This window comes from Anomaloglossus baeobatrachus, chromosome 2, assembly GCF_048569485.1.
Source record: "Anomaloglossus baeobatrachus isolate aAnoBae1 chromosome 2, aAnoBae1.hap1, whole genome shotgun sequence".
In the NCBI taxonomy this organism is placed as follows: Eukaryota; Metazoa; Chordata; class Amphibia; order Anura; family Aromobatidae; genus Anomaloglossus; species Anomaloglossus baeobatrachus.
This window is the reverse complement of record NC_134354.1, coordinates 600,258,619-600,276,911: the sequence shown is the minus strand read 5'-3', so window position 1 is coordinate 600,276,911 and position 18,293 is coordinate 600,258,619. Positions and strand designations below refer to the sequence as shown.

At 39.1% G+C, this 18,293-nt stretch overlaps 1 protein-coding gene across 1 annotated transcript in view; it reads right to left on the bottom strand.

Moving 5' to 3' along the window:
• Positions 1 to 14,027, bottom strand: part of LOC142289917 (protocadherin-9-like) — a 1,826,751-nt gene extending 1,812,724 nt beyond the window's left edge. Inside the window, exons 1-2 of the mRNA XM_075333859.1 lie at positions 13,939 to 14,027; positions 12,642 to 12,733 (exon numbers count right to left, since the gene is read on the bottom strand). Coding sequence (XP_075189974.1) covers positions 12,642 to 12,733; positions 13,939 to 14,027 — 181 coding nt within the window. The remainder of the gene's footprint in view (positions 1 to 12,641; positions 12,734 to 13,938) is intronic.
• Between the last annotated feature and the right edge of the window lie 4,266 nt (positions 14,028 to 18,293).

Here is an 18,293-nt window from a genome sequence, read left to right as displayed (position 1 = left end):
TCTGTTAACCTGAGATGTCTAATTCTTACTCAAAGAAAATCCATTTCTTGGACAAGCCATTAGAAAATGGCAATAAAAAATGATGGGTGCTAAAGAAGTCATTTCTGACAATGATTCCTTACAAAAATTAGTCATAAAAAGATTTCTTTCATCTCATATAAAGCCAATGTCCATGAGTCTGTTTCTCGGTTATGAATAAAATGGTATCTAAAGTTGAGCAATGTTCGATTCGAATGATTCACCAATTTCAAATTTGAGTGATTTTTGGCGGTGTTCGAGTCGTTTGACGAACTCGAAAGATTTGCTTCAAGTTCGGCAGTTCGAGTTATGTTCAATAACGGTTTGATCACCAAAAGCGTGGCTTTTCACAGTAAGGCTATGTGTGTCCTGCGTCCCCAGCACAATCCCTCTATCTTTCCTACTCACCGATCACGGGCGCGGTGCTGCACGGCTGTCACAAAGCTCCGGCGGCTTTTCCTCTTTTGAAAATGGCTGCCGCTTCATTATTCAATCAGGTATTCCCTGTCTTCCCCGCCCACTGGCGCCAATGATTGGTTGCAGTCAGATACGCCCCACGATGAGTGACAGCTGTGTCACTGCAACCAATCATAGCTGCCCGCAGGCGGGTCAATATAATTAAAAAAAAAATGTGATTCCCCCCAATTTTGATACCAGCCAGGATATAGCCATATGGCTGGAGGCTGGTATTGTTAGGATGGGAAACGCCACGTTATGAAAAGCCCACCACCCTAACAATATCAGCCAGCAGCCGTCCGGAATTGCTGCATCCATTAGATGTGACAGTCCTTTGACTCTACCCCGCTCATCCAGAATTGCCCTGGTGCAGTGGCAATTGGGGTAATAACGGGGTTAATCATGGCAGGTGTCTCCCCGAGATACCTTCCATGATTAACCTGTAAGTTAAAGTAAATAAACACACACAACGAAAAATCCTTTATTTGGAATAAAAGACAAAAAAACACCCTCTTTCACCACTTTGTTAAAATCCCCAAATATCCCTCCAGGTCCGACGTAATCCACAGAGGTCCCGCGACGCATCCAGCTCTGCTACATGAAGCTGACAGGAGCACCGTAGAACACAAGCGCTCTGTGTCAGATCCACGTGGGCAATGAAGTGAGCCGCACTGTTACTGGGAACATCACTGAGGTAATGCCTGCGTGTGCAGTGATGATGGGGGTTGTAGTGCCTACGTGTGCGGTGATGATGGGGGTTGAAGTGCCTGCGTGTCCGGTGATGATGGGGGTTGTAGTGCCTGTGTGTGCAGTGATGATGGGGGTTGTAGTGCCTGCGTGTGTGTGAGGATGAGTGCGGTATTGCCGGTGTTTGCCCGCCCATCCATCCGCCCATCCATCCGTTCATCCATCCATCTGCCCATCCATCCATCCATCCGCCCATTTATCCATCCATCCGCCCATCCATTCATCCGCCCATCCATCCATCCATCCAGTCCATGTGGAAAGAGACGGAAAGCACTCACCAAATATGCGGTAAAAAAAGCTGTTTTATTGAACCATCAGGTCAGGGGGAAAGGCGTGGCCTTTCATTTGAATGAGCACTATGGCCAGAATGCAAGGAAATTTACAAGTCATATAATGCGTGTATAAACCTGAAATAGGAAGATTGAACGGTTAGCTCGCTGAATGGTGCCAGTGTTTCCTCCTATCACCATCCATCCATCCTTGCAGCTGAACAATCTGCTTCTGGATTCTCTACTGCAGTATAGAGGTCAAGATTACCAAATCTTCCTATGCGTTTCATTACAGGCAGTGGCTCAATGGATAGAGCTACTGCCTAAGGAGAGTTAGTTCACGAGTTTGAGTCCCGGCCGTCCCAGTAGAGAATTTAATTTATTTTTAATTTTAAAGTATAATTATTATATATTTATAATTATAATTTAATTTAATTATGCACTGAGGGGAGGAGCCGGACATCAGCTGTGAGCCGCGGGACACACCTCTAAAATTGGAGCAGTTCACGTAATGAGGCTGCATTGCTCTCTTCTCTCTCTCCTCTCTCTCTCTTCTCTATCTCTCTCTTTCTATTTTTCCCTCTCTTTCTTTTTCTCTCTTTTTCTCTCTCTCTCTTTTTCTCAGTCTCCCTTTTTCTCAGTCTCTCTTTTTCCCTCTCTCTCTCTCTTACTCCTCTCTCTCCTCTCTCATCTCTCTTCTCTCTCTCTCTTCTCTCTTCTCTCTCTCTCTCACTTCTCTCTCTCACTTCTCCCTCTCTTCTCTCCTCTTCTCTCCTCTTCTCTCTCTTCTCTCTTCTCTCTCTCTCTTCTCTCTCCCTCTCTCTTCTATATCCTCTCTCTCTTCTCTCTCTCTCCTCTCTCTCTTGTCTCTCTCTCTCCTCTTTCTCTCTCTCCTTTCTCTCTTCTCTGTCTCTCTTCTCTCTCTCCTATCTCTCTTCTCTCTCTCCACTCTCTCTTCTCTTTTCACTCTCTCTTTTCTCTCTCTCTTTTCTCTCTTTTTTCTCTCTCTTTCCTCTCTCTCTTTTCTCTCTCTTTTCTCTCTCTCAGACCAGGCGATAATCAGCTTATGCCGTCACCAGACGGAATCAGCTGACACTATAAGTTGAGTGGTGAGGCTGCCTTTTTACCGGCATTTAAACTATCAGCTGCTGCTGTCGGACAGGAGTCTGCACAGAAGTGTGTAGTTTGTTTTTTTTGTACTGATGCATCAGCTGATTGTATAAAAGCTGTTTATACAATCAGCTGCTGTGTCATGTGATTCAGGCCCTTGAACCTGACACATCATCTGATCGCTTTGCCTTCCAGGAAACCGATCACATGATATTGGCTCTGGATTGGACGTTGCGGGACCCTTGACCCAGGATTACTGCGGAGGGGGGTTCTTTATTTCAATAAAGATGGAGTCACTAATTGTTTTGTGTTTTATTTCTAATAAAAATATTTTTTTGGGTTGTGTTTTTTTTATCTGTACTAGAAATTCATGGTGGCCATGTCTAATATTGGCGTGACACCATGAATTTCGGGCTTAAAGCCAGTTGATAATATACAGCTAGCCCTAACCCCATTATTACCCAGCGAGCCACCCGCCACCAGGGCAGCTGGAACAGTTGGATACAGCACCAGAGGATGGCGCTTCTATGAAAACGCCATTTTCTGGGGCGGCTGCAGACTGCAATTCGCAAAGGCATACAAAGCATCAAAATCTGCTTCTGGTAGCTCCCTTTACAATTATCAAATAAAGACATCCCAGATGTGTTGAATAAGTGACAAATCCTGAGATGCTGCAGGTGCGAGTCTGCACTCAGAGTAGTAAGAGCAATATATGTTCTGGAGTTGTCAATTGATTATTGGTTCCTGGGACATTTTGATAAAATGACCATAGCAATGGTTCGAACACAAAGTCAAAGTAATGTCAAGCTGTCAAATAGATATTCCAGTTCGTCAGGTTCGCACAACCTTAAAACCTTCAGCCCCTGGGCACTTTCTGTTTTTGCTTTTTGCTCCCCTTCTTCCGAGAGGCGTAACTTTTTTATTTTTCCATCAATCTTGCCATATAAGGGCTTGTTTTTTGCTGGACGAGTTGTACTTTTAAATGAAACCATAAGTTTTACCATATAGTGTACTGGAAAATGGCAAAAAAATTCCAAGTGCGGAAAAATTGCAAAAAAAGTGTGATCATACAATAGTTTTTGGGATATTTTATTCACTGTATTCACTATATGGTAAAACTGAGGTATCTATGTGATGCCTCACGTCAGTGCAAGTTTGCAGACACCAAACATGTATAGGTTTACTTGTATCTAAGGGGTTAAAAAAAATTCACAAGCTTGTCCAAAAAAAGTGGCGCACGTTTTGCGCCATTTTCCAAAACCCGTAGCGTTCTCATTTTTTCGGATCTGAGGCTCAGTGATAGCTTATTTTTTGTGTCTCGACCTGACATTTTTAAAGTACTATTTTTGAGCAGATGCTACGTTTTGATCGCGTGTTATTGCATTTCGCGCAAAATTTGCGGCGACCAAAAAACGTAATTTAGGCGTTTGGAATTTTTTTGCCGCTACGCTGTTTACTGATCAGATTCATTGATTTTATATTTTGATAGATCGGGCATTTCTGAACGCGGCGATACCAAACATGTGTGTATTTTTTATTTTTTTAACCCTTTAATTTTCAACGGGGTGAAAGGGGGGTGATTTGAACTTTTAGGTTTTTTTATTTTTTTTTAATTTTTAAAACTTTTTTTTACTTTTTTTTTTATTTTACTTATTCCCTAGGGGGCTATAGCGATCAGCAATCCGATCGCTCTGCACTATCTGCAGATCTCAGCTACAGAGCTGAGAACTTCAGATTTGCTGCTTTACTTTCAATGCCAGCTGTATTCCGGCATTGAGAGGAAGTGAGTCATGTTAGCTACAGGCGTCATCACATGACCCTGTGCTACCATGGCAACCACCGAAAGTCACATGATCATGTCACGTGACTTCCGGTGGGGGCGGGGTAAGTGACTGTCATGGCGGTGCCCATATACATGTCGCTGCCAGATTTTGGCAGCGAAATGTATGGGGTTAATGGCCGCGGGTGGAAGCGATTCCACCCGCGGCTAGCAGGCACACATGTCAGCTGTTGATAACAGCTGATATGTGCACGGATCGCCGCCGCCTGCTGGCGTCAGGGGGCGGGGCTTACCGGCACACGATCCATGACTTACCCAGTACGTCATGGGTCGTTAAGGGGTTAAAAAAAGTTTAGTTTGGGAACCAGACTTGACCTAAATTTGATCACAGACAACGAACCCCATACAAGTCATAGGGGGCTTAAAATTCTGTGCTGAAAATGGCTGTAAAATGGTTTTAATAAGGGCTAGCGGGTTGCAATAAGAAGCAAAATGGGAAGAAGAGCATGCCAAATCTACCCACTGTGTTTCCCCGAAGATAACACGGAATTAAAACTCTTTTCTCGGCTCTTTAATGCAAAGCTCATTAAACTACATGAATATTCACTTCTTCCCCTGCCTACCCTCTGTGCCAGCATCTGTAATTGGTTTCAGACTGCTATACATACTCCCAGCCTCTGTGTCAGCCTCTGTGATTGGTTGCAGAGCAGTTTACTGTATTGCACTGTAAAAAGTAATCGATAAATAATTTAAATAATGTGGGCTCCCGCCCTATTTTTGATAACCAGTGCAGGTTAAACAGACAACTACAAGCTGAAACCCCCAGACACCTGCTTTACCTTGGCTTGTTATTAAAAAGAAAAAGGATCCCACACTGTCTTTTGAAATTATTGAAATAAATAATTGAAAAAAACGGCTTTGGGTCCCTTATAATTTTTGATAATCAGGTAAGGTAAAACGGATCGCTGTGGACTGATATCAGGTTAGGAAGGACTGTCGGATTGCATGTCATGCCGGCAGAGCAGTTCAAAAATCTGGCAGCGAGTTCACTGGCAGTCACAGTTGGTACTTAAATTAGCTCCATTTCTTAAACTTTTTTTTTCTTAGTAAATTAGAAGGGTTCAAAGTTTATCAGCAATTTCGATTTTTTCCAAAATAATTTAAAAAAACATTTTTTAAGGACCACATCAAATTTAAAGTTACACCATTCTAAAAAATACACCCCTCAAAGTACTATAAAATCCCACCCAAGAGGTTTTTTAACTCTTTAGGTTCTTGACAGGAACTAAATCAATGTGCAATGACAAAATAAAAACGTTACTTTTTTCCACAAAAAATATTACTTTAGATGATCCATTCACTAATCAGGCAGCAGAGTTAATCTCTGTTTGGCCTCTGTTCAGTGTTGTTAGTCTTTTCAAAGGTGAACAAAACTGTTGATGACCGCACTTTTGTGCAAGTATAAAAAGGCACATAAAAAGATAAACACCGCTGCAACACAGGCCAGATGAGAGGTCAAAGTGACTCCCCCATTTTCCAATTTTTGTCTGAATCGTGCTTTTCACACATGTAAGCCCTCGCTCCATATAGTATGTTTATGATAATTATGAGGCATGCCATACTGCGGTCTTTGGAAGGTAGAACAAACAAATCAACAGCAGTGGAAAAATTGGCTTTATTTGCTTATTTTTATGCCATTCAACTTGTGGTATAAGTGATTAGATGGCTTTATTTCTCAGGTAAGTATGATTACAGCACAATTAGATTTATATTGTTTTTAGGGTTTGCTACTATCATACTAAAAATGATTTTCTACAAAATAGAGGTTTTTTGGATCACTGAATTTCAAAGGTGAGGGCTTGTTTTTTGCGGGATGAGTTGGAGTCTTTATTGGCACCATTTTGGTTCAAATAATATTTTTTGATCACTTTTTGTGAGGCACAATCAGTAGGGATGTGTTTTATTGACAGAAGGTGTGGATTGGGTGCAGGAATAAGATGTAAAACGTTTAACACCAAATTGGCATCTTTTGGCTAAAAAACAGTTTTCTGCCAGGTGATGCAAGTCTGTCCACTCAGTAAGAGTTTATTGAGGTCTCCTGAGATCAGGTTACTTGCAGTCACAGATACCAATCAATAGATCAGTAAGGGAGTTTAACAATAACAGTAAAGCCTATATGGAAAACTCCACACAAAAATATACTTAAAAGGGTATTTTATTAAATTTTCAAAGTTAAAAACATTTAAAAAAAGGAAAAAGACACAAGATCAACTTGGTCCAAGCAGTAACACTGTAACAAGTTTACAATTCTATAGTAAAGATTAATAAATATGATTTAGTGCATACAAATAGCAACCAAGTGTCAGTAAAAAACAAGTAGGTAAATATAATAAATATAAATAAAGTGCAATGTTTTCACTGAAACACAAGGTGGCTAAAGAGCACCAAAAAGGTAAGTATGGTTAGAAGTATAAAATGCAATGCATATATATAACAACTAGGTAGCAGAAGGTGGTAATGCATATAGAAACCATTCAGGTGGCAGTAGAGAGCAAAACCACACAATTATAAATAGTTAGAAAAAAACCCTTGATAACCACAAGGTGGCAGTAGAGCACCGTAATATAAATACAATTATAAATAAAATTAAATATAGTGAATATAATAAAGTGCAGTGCTTTTTACTAAACCACAAGATGGCAAAAAATTACAAGTGGGGTAACTGTGATTAAAGATAAGGTGCATAAGTGGCAAGGGACCGCCATGAGATAGATACAATTACAAATGTAGAGCACATGCTCTCACAAAACCACATGGTAAAAACGGAACCATACGTAAGAATCCTAGTCAGAGTAAGCAGAGGCTTTCATACAGTATGTCTCATGCCAATCAGCGTATGAGGGTAAACTACCACTGGACTTGCACAAAGACAACAGATCAAAGATAATAAAGATAAGGAATAGAGAGAGTGTGTAAATAATTACCGCAAGGACCGCCCCTTGATGCGCTTTTCGCCGTCGCTTCCTCAGAAGGAACCCCTAGGATTCTTACGTATGGTTCAGTTTTTACCATGTGGTTTTGTGAGAGCATGTGCTCTACATTTGTAATTGTATCTATCTCATGGCGGTCCCTTGCCACTTATGCACTTTATCTTTAATCACAGTTACCGCACTTGTAATTTTTTGCCATCGTGTGGTTTATTAAAAAGCACTGCAGTTTATTATATTCACTATATTTAATTTTATTTCTAATTGTATTTATATTACAGTGCTCTACTGCCACCTTGTGGTTATCAAGGGGTTTTTTTCTAACTATTTATAATTGTGTGGCTTTGCTCTCTACTGCCACCTGGATGGTTTCTATATGCATTACCGCCTTCTGCCACCTAGTTGTTATACATATGCATTGCACTTTATACTTCTAACCCTACTTACCTTTTTGGTGCTCTTTAGCCACTTTGTGTTTCAGTGAAAACATTGCACTTTATTTATATTTATTATATTTACCTACTTGTTTTTTACTTACACTCGGTTGCTATTTGCATGCACTAAATCATATTTATTAATCTTTACTATGGAATATTGATTGTAAACTTGTTACAGTGTTACTGCTTAAACCAAGTTGATCTTGTGTCCTTTTCCTTTTTTTAAAGTGTTTTTAACTTTGGAAATTGAATAAAATACCCTTTTAAGTATATTATTGTGTGGAGTTTTCCATATAAGCTTTACTTGCAGTCACTACTAGAGAGCCATGGGAACTTCCAGCTGAGGCATCAAATAACATGAGTGAAGGCCCTGCTGATTGCTTGGGCTCAGTCTGCCTCAAGTTACAGGTTGCGGTCATATTCTTTGTCTGCTCACTGTCAGTTTAGATGTAGCAAAGCTGGAATCTTCGTGAGACCTTGTGTGGATTACATGAAACCTGGACCTTTAAGGATTAATAAAGTAGTTAAAAAGGGTGGAGGTTTTTGTATTTTATTTCAAATAAAGGATTTTTTTGGTGTTTGTGTTTATTTTATTTTACTTACAGATTATTAATGTGGGGGTCTTATATTACCCCAAATGCCAGTGCCCCAGGGCAATCGGGAAGAGTCTTATAAAGTGCTGTGATTGTCACATCCAAGAGATGCAGCAAACCTGTGTGGCTGCAGGCTGGTATTTTTAGACTGGGGGCCCAATAAGCATTGGTCTCCTCGGCCTGTGAATACCAGCCCCCAGCTGTCGAGCTTTATCTTGCCTGGGTATCAAAATTGGGGGGACTGCAGGCCATATTTTAAAATTATTTATTTATATATTTTTTTTAAAAAAAGCTGCATGCAGTTCCTCCTATTTTGATACACAGCCAAGATAAGTGCACGGCTGGGCACTGCAGCCTGTAGCAATGTGCTTTTTCTTTGCTGGTATGAATAGATGGGGTGATCACAAGCCATTTTATTTATTTATTTTATACCACAATGTAGATGAACAGACAGTGCCTGTGATTCCAACCAATCACAGATGCTGTCCGGGGAGGGCTTTGACTGCAGCCAATCAGAGATGTAAGTGGGGGGGAAGCAGTGAATATGGATGAGGGACAATTAGCGGCCCTGGAAGTACAGCTGTGGGAGCAGTTACTGCTATGGGAAGACTTGGTAAATATGTTGTGCTTTAACCCTTAACACGCATTGAATATATAGGGACCCAGCCTGTATTTACATCCTTGGACTTAATATGTACTGTAGGTATTTTCGGAAATGATATATATTTGACTCATCTATTTACTAGTTTGTTTCTATTATGCACATGGTTTTGCACATATATTTATCTAATTTTTGCTGCACAAGTTGTTGATGCTCTGGTGTCATTTTTATATTACTTTGTTTGATATATTTTACTATTTTGGATATTCATTCTAACAATTCTTTGTATATAGTATATAATTGCCCCTTTTTAGGAGCTCTTTCATACATTTTTGTTATATAGGCGAGGCTGCATGTGTCCCCCATTTGCTATCACATGTCATTGATGGTGTTTCATGTTTTAGATTAAATATTTATAAATTCCTAATAAAGTTTATATTTTCTGTATAGAGGAGAGCATACAGCAGCTGCAGAACTACAAGGCTCAGCATCCTCCATCCAGGACTGTATGCTGAAGGGAGAGGCAGGGGGAGCAGAACTACAAGGCTCAGCATGTGTATGCAGGAGAGCTTTCAGTGTGGCAGAATATTCTTCAGCCTATGAACTTCATTAATGGCATGCCAAAGTGTGTAATACATGTATATCTGTCCTTGAAGCTCTTTCTTAATATTCAACATATTTAAATGTTCTAAAAAATGTTGGAGAATATGAAAAAAAAGAGTAACAGCTTTGACTCTTAAGTATTCAATGAATGACTGTATAATTAGAATAAAAATAACCATATTTATCTTGGTTCAATTAATTGTCAGGGGAAAGTCTACGTTTTTCAATAAAGAATATGGTAACACTGCTTAAGCTTGCAAAGTTGCCACTGCATATAAAAAAACCCTTTTGAAGCAATTTTGTTTGGGAAGTTGGGACCAAATAGGGGATGTTTAGCTAATTTGCACTGTCACAATTGTCAAAAGCCAATCAAAACATATTAGCACAAATAACTCTAATAATAAATATCAACTGTCATGATAGGTGATGGAAATCTGATTGTTTTACTTGTTTTGCAGCCACAGGACCTTAGCACCTTGAAGACATTGAGTCATCCGTGATATTATCTGTGTACCAATGTATTAAAGTTAAGCCCGCTTTACATGCTACAATATATCTTACGATGTGTCGGCGGGGTCACGTCGTAAGTGATGCACATCCGGCATCGTAAGGTACATTGTAGTGTGTGACAGGTACGTGCGATTGCGATTTAACGTTAAAACGTTCATCGGATACACGTCGTTGAATCCTGACGAATTGCACGTCGGGTTGTTCAATGTTCCCGAGGCAGCACACATCGCAGTGTGTGACACTCCGGGAACATTGAACAGATCTTACCTGCCTCCCACGGCTCCAGCCGGCAATGTGGAAGGAAAGAGGTAGGCGGGATATTTACGTCCTGCTCATCTCCGCCCCTCTGCGTCTATTGGCCAGCTGCCGCATGACGTCGATGTGACGCCGAAAGTCCCTCCCACTCCAGAAAGTGGACGTTTGCCTCCCACACCGAGGTCGTATGTACGGGTAAGTTCGTGTGATGGAGATTAATCGTTTGTGCGGCACGTTCAACAAATTGAACAAGCCACACATACGATGGGGGCGTTGCAAATCGCATACGATATCGCATGCAAAATTGCAACGTGTAAAGCAGGCTTTAGAGTTAAATGCGAAGCCATATATACAGATTCTAAAGTTTAGCTAAAATTTAATTATGCATCAGAACCGCGATTCCAAGCAAAGCAGCACATCTAAATCAGAAAGGCTTAAAAAAGCAAAAAATCAAGTTGTTGCAGTGGTCCAAAATGTAGACATCAACTATATTGATCATGCTGTGGGAAGTTAAGAGAACTGTGCATATGCAATTGTTACCAAATCTTGAATTAGATTGATGTAAAAATCTAATAAATTAATATTTAAAAATTACTTCAACTTAATGATGCTAAAGGCTGCTTGTATCAGTTACTCATTCTTGGGGTGTTCCTAATTTATCACACACTGCACCTGCATTTTGGCCTAGTTTTTAAAGAATAAATAATGGTACAGTGTAATCTGACAACTCTGAAGTTGTACATACCTAATTTTAAGACCTTTTAAGGACCAGATATTTATTTTTTTCATTATTTTATTTTCTGATATGTAAAAACATATTTGGCAATTCATCATAGTGTTTTCGCTAAAACTGGCATATAACACTTTGAAAAGTAACAAAATTTGTTTAGCAAAAATGTTGCACTTTCTAGCATTTTCACACTAGTTTGAAGTAGCTCTACCAAATTTCGCACAGTTTGGGAAGAGCCGAGCTGTACAGTGGGTGGCTAGCCCTCATTAATTAACAAACTCATCAAGTGTTGACTTTTGCTTTACTAGAAATGTTTTTCCAGTCCATGCACAGGGGTGAACAACACTGAGAAGTTCCGTCAAGTTCATTTAAGTGTGTATGAATTTGGCACATCGTTCTCCAGCAAGTTCTTCATTATGACTGGCATGTGCAATGCAAGTCTTACTGAATCAGCCCCATAGAACTAAAAAAGTTTTTTGTTTTTTTTCTCATGACTGTAGATAGGCACATTGTATTTTTATCAGTGATTATCTCAATCAATTTTCAATCAAGTTAAGCCATATTATGTTTTGTTTTAAGATTATGGTGATAACCTGAAATCAGTAAAAAATATTGTTAATAACTAGGGATGATCAAATACCTCAAATATTCGGCAACGCCCATATTTGCCAAATAGGTCGTTGCTATTCGACTATTTGTGAATATTCGATGCACAATGTAAGTCTATTGGAAATCTGAATAACAACTATTCAGAACTATTCGGGCTTCCCATAGACTTACATTGCGCATTGAATATTCGCATAGCGGCGACCTATTCGTTAGATATTCGTGAAGCCGAATATTGCCGAATATTTGTGATATTCAATCATCCCTATTAATAACTATCCATTACAAATGTTATATTTTCATCTTCACAGAGGATCTAAAATGCTTTCAAAATTAACACATTTACTGCCTCGACATTCCTAATAAAATATATGTAATAGCAGGCAGTAAAAGCCTAAAGCATTGCTTGAGGCTCAGTAACCCTATAAGAGAAGTGAATATCAGTGGCTTTGTTGCATTTTAACATAGGAAAACGATTTTGATGTCTGGACAATGCACTGTCAAACAGACAAGTAAAGAACCAAGGCAAAGTATTACTTTTCTCAATGTGTATTTCAATAAGGTATTATTGTTTGGAAGAAGTTTGCTCACCATACGTGATCTATCTATATTAAACGATCTACAAAGGAATCTCTTTGTGCACACATCTTTTTTTGTCTCACTTTGTATCTGGCAGTACGCTGGGTGGCAGTGTTAAACAGTAACCATTCTTCATCTCTATATATTAGGGAACTTTTAAGCAGGGAACAATTTCAGAACTTTTGGGGAAAGTTTATAGCACTAATAATGATCTATTAAGAAAAGTAGATGAGAATCTTGTTGGTACATGCCGTAAATAATGCAAACCATACACTTTCTTTCATTTGCTGGAAAAAGAAAGGAATCCTGACAATATGCACAATGCTGTGTTGAGAGAAGCAGCAGAATAATTTAGTATACCTGTTTCCATAATTCTGAAAATCACATACTTGTGGTTAGGTGACCCCCACACCCCCAGAGTTGGCAACTTGAGTTTTTTCTTTTCTGGAGAGCTTATAAAAAAATCATGAACAGACAATATTATTATGAACACATTAGACAATCATAGAAAATCATGATGGATATAAGTGATAAATGTGTATAGCCCATAATTCCGATATGAAGACTTTAGCTACATTCACTCTAATTTATACACTCAGCAAAAGTAAAGTGAACACCTTTGTTTTTGTTCCCATTTTTCATGAGATGAACTAAAAGACCTAAAAGCTGTGTTCTCGCAAATATTGTTCACAAGTTTGTTTAAATCTGTGGAAGTGAGCACTTCACCTTTGCTGAATAATCCATCCCCATCACAGGGGTGGTATGTCAAGGTGCTTATTAGACAGCAAGCTTATTGCACAGGTGTGCCTTAGGCTAACTACACTAAAAGGCCACTCTAAAAGGTATAGCATAGAATATACTGTACCGTATTGGTTAGGTCCAGAGTGTCAGAAAACCAGTCATTATCTGGTGTCACCACTATTAGGCTCATGCACTGTAGCAAATCTCCTTCGCATAGAGTTGATCAGGTTGTTGAATGTGGCTTGTGGAATATTGGTCCACTCCTCCTCAACGGCTATGCAAAGTTGCTGGATATTGACAGGAACCTGAACATGCTGATGTATACGCTAATCCAGAGCATCCCAAACATGCTCAGAGGGTTAAATGTCCAATAAGTATGCTTGCCTTGCAAGAACTGGGATGTTTTTAGCTTCCAGGATTGTCTACAGATCCTTGCAACATGGGGCCATGCATTATCATGCTGCAACATGAAGTGATGGTTGTGGATGAATGGCACAACAATGGACCTTAAGATATCATCAAAGTACCTTTGTGCAATCAAAATACCATTATTAAAATGCACCTTTAAAAACTGTCCCCGGACCAAAACTGCACTGCGAAATACATACCTGTCACTAATCTCCCCTTCATCTCTAAAGTTCTTCAATACTTCTTTGAATAATGTATAATCTGCTATCTTTCTGATAACTCTCTTCTTGAACCTTTAAAATCCGGTTGCAGCTCCTTGCATTCTACTGAAACTGCTCTTAATAAAGTATTTAATGATCTACTTACAACTAAATCTAATGGTGACTATTCCCTGTTGATTCTCTTGAATCTCTCTGCTGCATTCGATACTGTGTATCCCAAGCTCCTACTCACTTTGCTTCTCTCTATTGGGCTCAAGGACACCATTCTCTTTTGGTTCTCCTCTTACCTCTCTGAGCGCTCTTTCACTGTATCTTGTGTCAGCTCCTCTTCCTCTCCTCTTCCGCTCCTCTTCACTTCTCTGTAGGAGTTCCTCATAGTTTAGTTCCAGACCCCCTACTCTCCTCTCTTTACACTGTCCTTATTGGACAAATCATCAGTAATTTTGATTTTCATTACCATCTGTATGCTGATGACACCCAATTGTACACATCGTCTCCTGACATCACTTTTACAATGAAGACATCAGCAAACTGCTAACCCACACGATACCATAAACACAGTCTGCCATCTGCCCTATACAGTGAAAACCAAGATTCATCTTAAAAGTGAATGCCTCTCCAATTTGCCAGACACAATCAAATGTGAGCATGTGCCAAATTAAATCGGTTATGACGATGAATTGCAGTCAGGTGGAAACCCTGATGAGGATGACGAGCATGCAGATGAGCTTTTTTGAGACAATTTCTGACAGTTTGTGCAGAATTTGTTTGAATATGCAAACCAACTTTTGCAGCAGCTGTCCGGGTGGCTGGTCTAAGACAATCTTGTAGGTGAAGATGTAGGATGTTGAGATCCTGGGCTGGAGTGGTTACATGTGGTCTGTGGTTGTGAGACTAGTTGGCTGTAGTGCTGTATTCTCTTAAACACCTTTGTAGATGGCTAATGGTAGAAAAACGAACATTGAATTCACAGGCAACAGCTCTGGGGGACATTCATGCAATCAGCGTGCCTATTGCATGTTCTAAAATTTGGGACATCTGTGGCATTCTGCTGTGTGATAAAACTGGACATTTTAGAGTGGCCATTTATTGTGGCCAGCATAAAGCACATATTTGTAATAATAATGCTGTTTAATCAGCATCTTGAGGTGGATGGATTTAGAAAAAATTGTGAACAATATTTGAGAGAAAAAGGCCTTTTTTCTACATTGAAAAAGTCTTAGATCTTTGTGCTCAGCTCATAAGAAATGGGAGTAAAAACAAAAGTGTTGCATTTATATGTTTATTTGGTGTAAAATAATGATAATCATAGTTAAAATAATGTGCATAGGTTTCTAAGGCTTCAAAGAAGCACAAAAGTCTTAATATTTTTATGGACATAGCAAAAATAACCCTATTTTTACAGACTATCTTGGAACTACTGGATGACTAGAAACCCAGCCTTTCCCACTTGCCTTGGAAAGAAGGCAATTCTGAAAGTGTGAAAAGTTTATACTCTTTCAATTTGGCAGTCATCTGTCACATAAAGTGACTGCAAAAATTTCTCTTGAGCTTAGAAAGCACCTTTATGGAGGGAATTTTACTGCCACTGCTGTAATACTTGAGTACTCTGTTCCAGATCCATTTTTCCATTGTACCCTCTAATGTCATAAAACTAAAAGCCTTGAAAATAAAATGGAGCCTGTTCATCAAAGCCTCCACTCTGCAAAAGCCATGAAAATTAGCATTTCTGATGTGACACGCAAAGATGTATGCCACACAGAAGAAGTAACAAATTCATTAAGCTGCATGTGCTTTTTAATGAATTTAATGCCTCTTGTACTGTACTTCATCAAGCAAATGTGTGATAGGGCAGTCTTGCTGAACTGGCTCGATGTGCATGTTGTTGTTCATGCACAACATCCATCAGTGTTGTGCATGAAACCACCTTCTTTCTTCACAAACATCTGGAATAGCTGGGATGTACATATTAAAAAAATATTTTACCTCAACAATATAATATTAAAATTATTAGACATTGCTTCAGAGTTCTGTAAACTGTCTGTAATGCAGTCACTACTATGGCTAGTACAGAGGGAAGAGTAGTCAGGAAAGCCGGGGTCTGGTAACAGGAGGGCACGTATGGATATAGTTAGAAAACAGAGATGTATTCAAGTATCAATCTCAGGGTTAGAATTCCAGTAAGGCATGTAGTATATACAGGGAGTAATCTGAGACATGGTCAGGTAACGGTCCAAGGTAAAAGCCAGGAGAAGGTCACAACAGGATCAGGGAGCTGGCAGAGAGGAGTCAAACAACAGTCTGGGGTCAGAAAGCAAAGAACAGAATTCTAGCAGAAAGACAGGCCAACAGCACAACAACTGAAACAGAATGTATGACTGGCGAGGTTCAGAGAAAGCATGCTCAGTAATGAAGCAGAGCAATTGCCAGGATAATAAAAACACCGGAGCAATCAATCAACCTGCCAGCTCAGTAGTCCAGGAAAACACAACAGAGAATCTCCTAATGCAAAATGCTCTGCACAGAGGAATCGTGATACTGCCAGCTAGGTAATTCAGAAAAACACAGCAGAGCATCTCCTAGTGTGCAAGATGCTCTGCACAGAGCAATTGTTACACTGTCTAAATGCTTGTATTGTAATAGTATGTTCTTTGTTACATATACACAATTCACGCACAAGCTCAAATCATATAACTAAAAAAACAAAAAAAAATCTCAGCTTACTTTTGACAATTTTTTTTTTCCTAACTTAAACGTGTATTGGTTTTATGATTTCAAAGCACCAATATGGACCCGCAACAGTCACAGAGCATTTATCCAAATGGATTAATTCAGTTGCATACAAATGGGCTATATGCAAATGCTTAAGATTACTCTCCAAGATCCCTGCCCTCACTGATGAATACATAATTGATTTCAAATGTATTCATCTCACATGAATATCCTAGGTCTTTATAAGGTCTAAGATTAAAATAAAACAACCATTTTCTTGCTGATTGTTGCAACTAGTCAATGACATTGCTGACCCTCGCTGATCTCTGGAATTAACATTATATGATGACTTCTAAAACCTCTGAGAGGGTGTGAGTGGGTATCCTAGAATTGCGCTGATGTGCTCCATTATCTAGGGCGTACTGTACTATTTCCTTTACAATAGGCTTGTTAATAATCTGTCAATGTTATAACTGTTTAACTATAATAATTACCGACATTAATAGAAATATTATTCTTCAACCATTCAGAACCTAGTCTAAGATTGAAAATACCTTTCTTCCATTAGTAAAAAACATATGTACTTAAAAGAAATACAATAATTTTTTATCATTTATAGAAACCTTTGTCTATGATCATCAACAATTATTACTTTTAAAGCCTAACCATCATTTTAATTTTTATTTCATAAATCAGTAGTGCACATGAAAATAAGCAACCTAGTAATATATCTTATCAGACAAATCTGCTTCTTTATCTGCCAGAATTGATCAGTCATTATCAAAATTCTCAATTCTGGGGTAAAATCTGTATTCAGTGAAGACTTTCCCATTACTGATATAGGAGATGAAAGCTGTTACTGATGAGATTGTATGTAGATATAAGGGAGGAGGGGTGGGGCTCTGCCTTTAGCTCCTCCTTCTGCCTCTAGCTCCTCCCACTACCATAGAATCTCATCAGTAACAGCTGCCATCTCCTACCTCAGTAATGGGAAAGTCTTCAGTGAACACAGATTTTACTACAGAATTGAGAATTTTGACTGATACATTTTGGCAGAGAAAGAAGCAAAATTGTCTGATAAGAAATATTACAAAGCCACTTATTTTTATGTGAACAATTGTTTTATGCAATAAAAATTAAACCAATGGTTACTCTTTAACAAAATTAATTGTGGATGTGAATGTGACTGGCGCCCTATGTAAAACCTCATTAATGTGCAAGTTTAATACCAGCAGCCACCCCCTCCATGATTTCGAAGGTTGAGAATGGATGTCTCATCAGTGTTCTGCTCCTGTGTTACCCATACCTTTATCATGTTGGGCAAGCTGCATCCTGCAAGTGCATTTGCCATTTTGACCTGAGTTGGCTAGTGGCGATCTATCTTAGGTTCAATTTTAAAAATTTCCTTTTTTTTGGTATATCTAAGCGCAGTATTTCATCTCATGGAATTTCAACCATTCTGCATAATTGATCCCATAGCTGTATATTACATAAATTAAGAAATGATTTTACAGTTATATACATGTGTCATATTTTTAGAAAACATTGTGATGCTAGTCGGAAGTAATGATGAAAACTCCAAAATTATAGGGCGGGTAATGCACAGAAGATTTGCAAATATAGCTATAACGTAAAATGATCCCCTATGCTTGGACTGAAAAGTCTCTAAACATTACCTATATATAGTCCTCTTACTTGGTCCCCTCCCATTGGCTCTTGTTTCCACCTCAGCACAGATGAATGTTCCTTTCCTTTTGCTGTCATGATGGCTGCACGGTAGCAGTAAAAGTGGAACAGTAAGTCTAAAACATACCTTCCATGTCTTCACCATTTCACTGCAAGGGAAAATCAGGGGAGGATTGGTTCTAACTTACTAATCTCCATGCCACTTAGACTCACCATGTGACTGTGACCACCATTTTGGAAATAG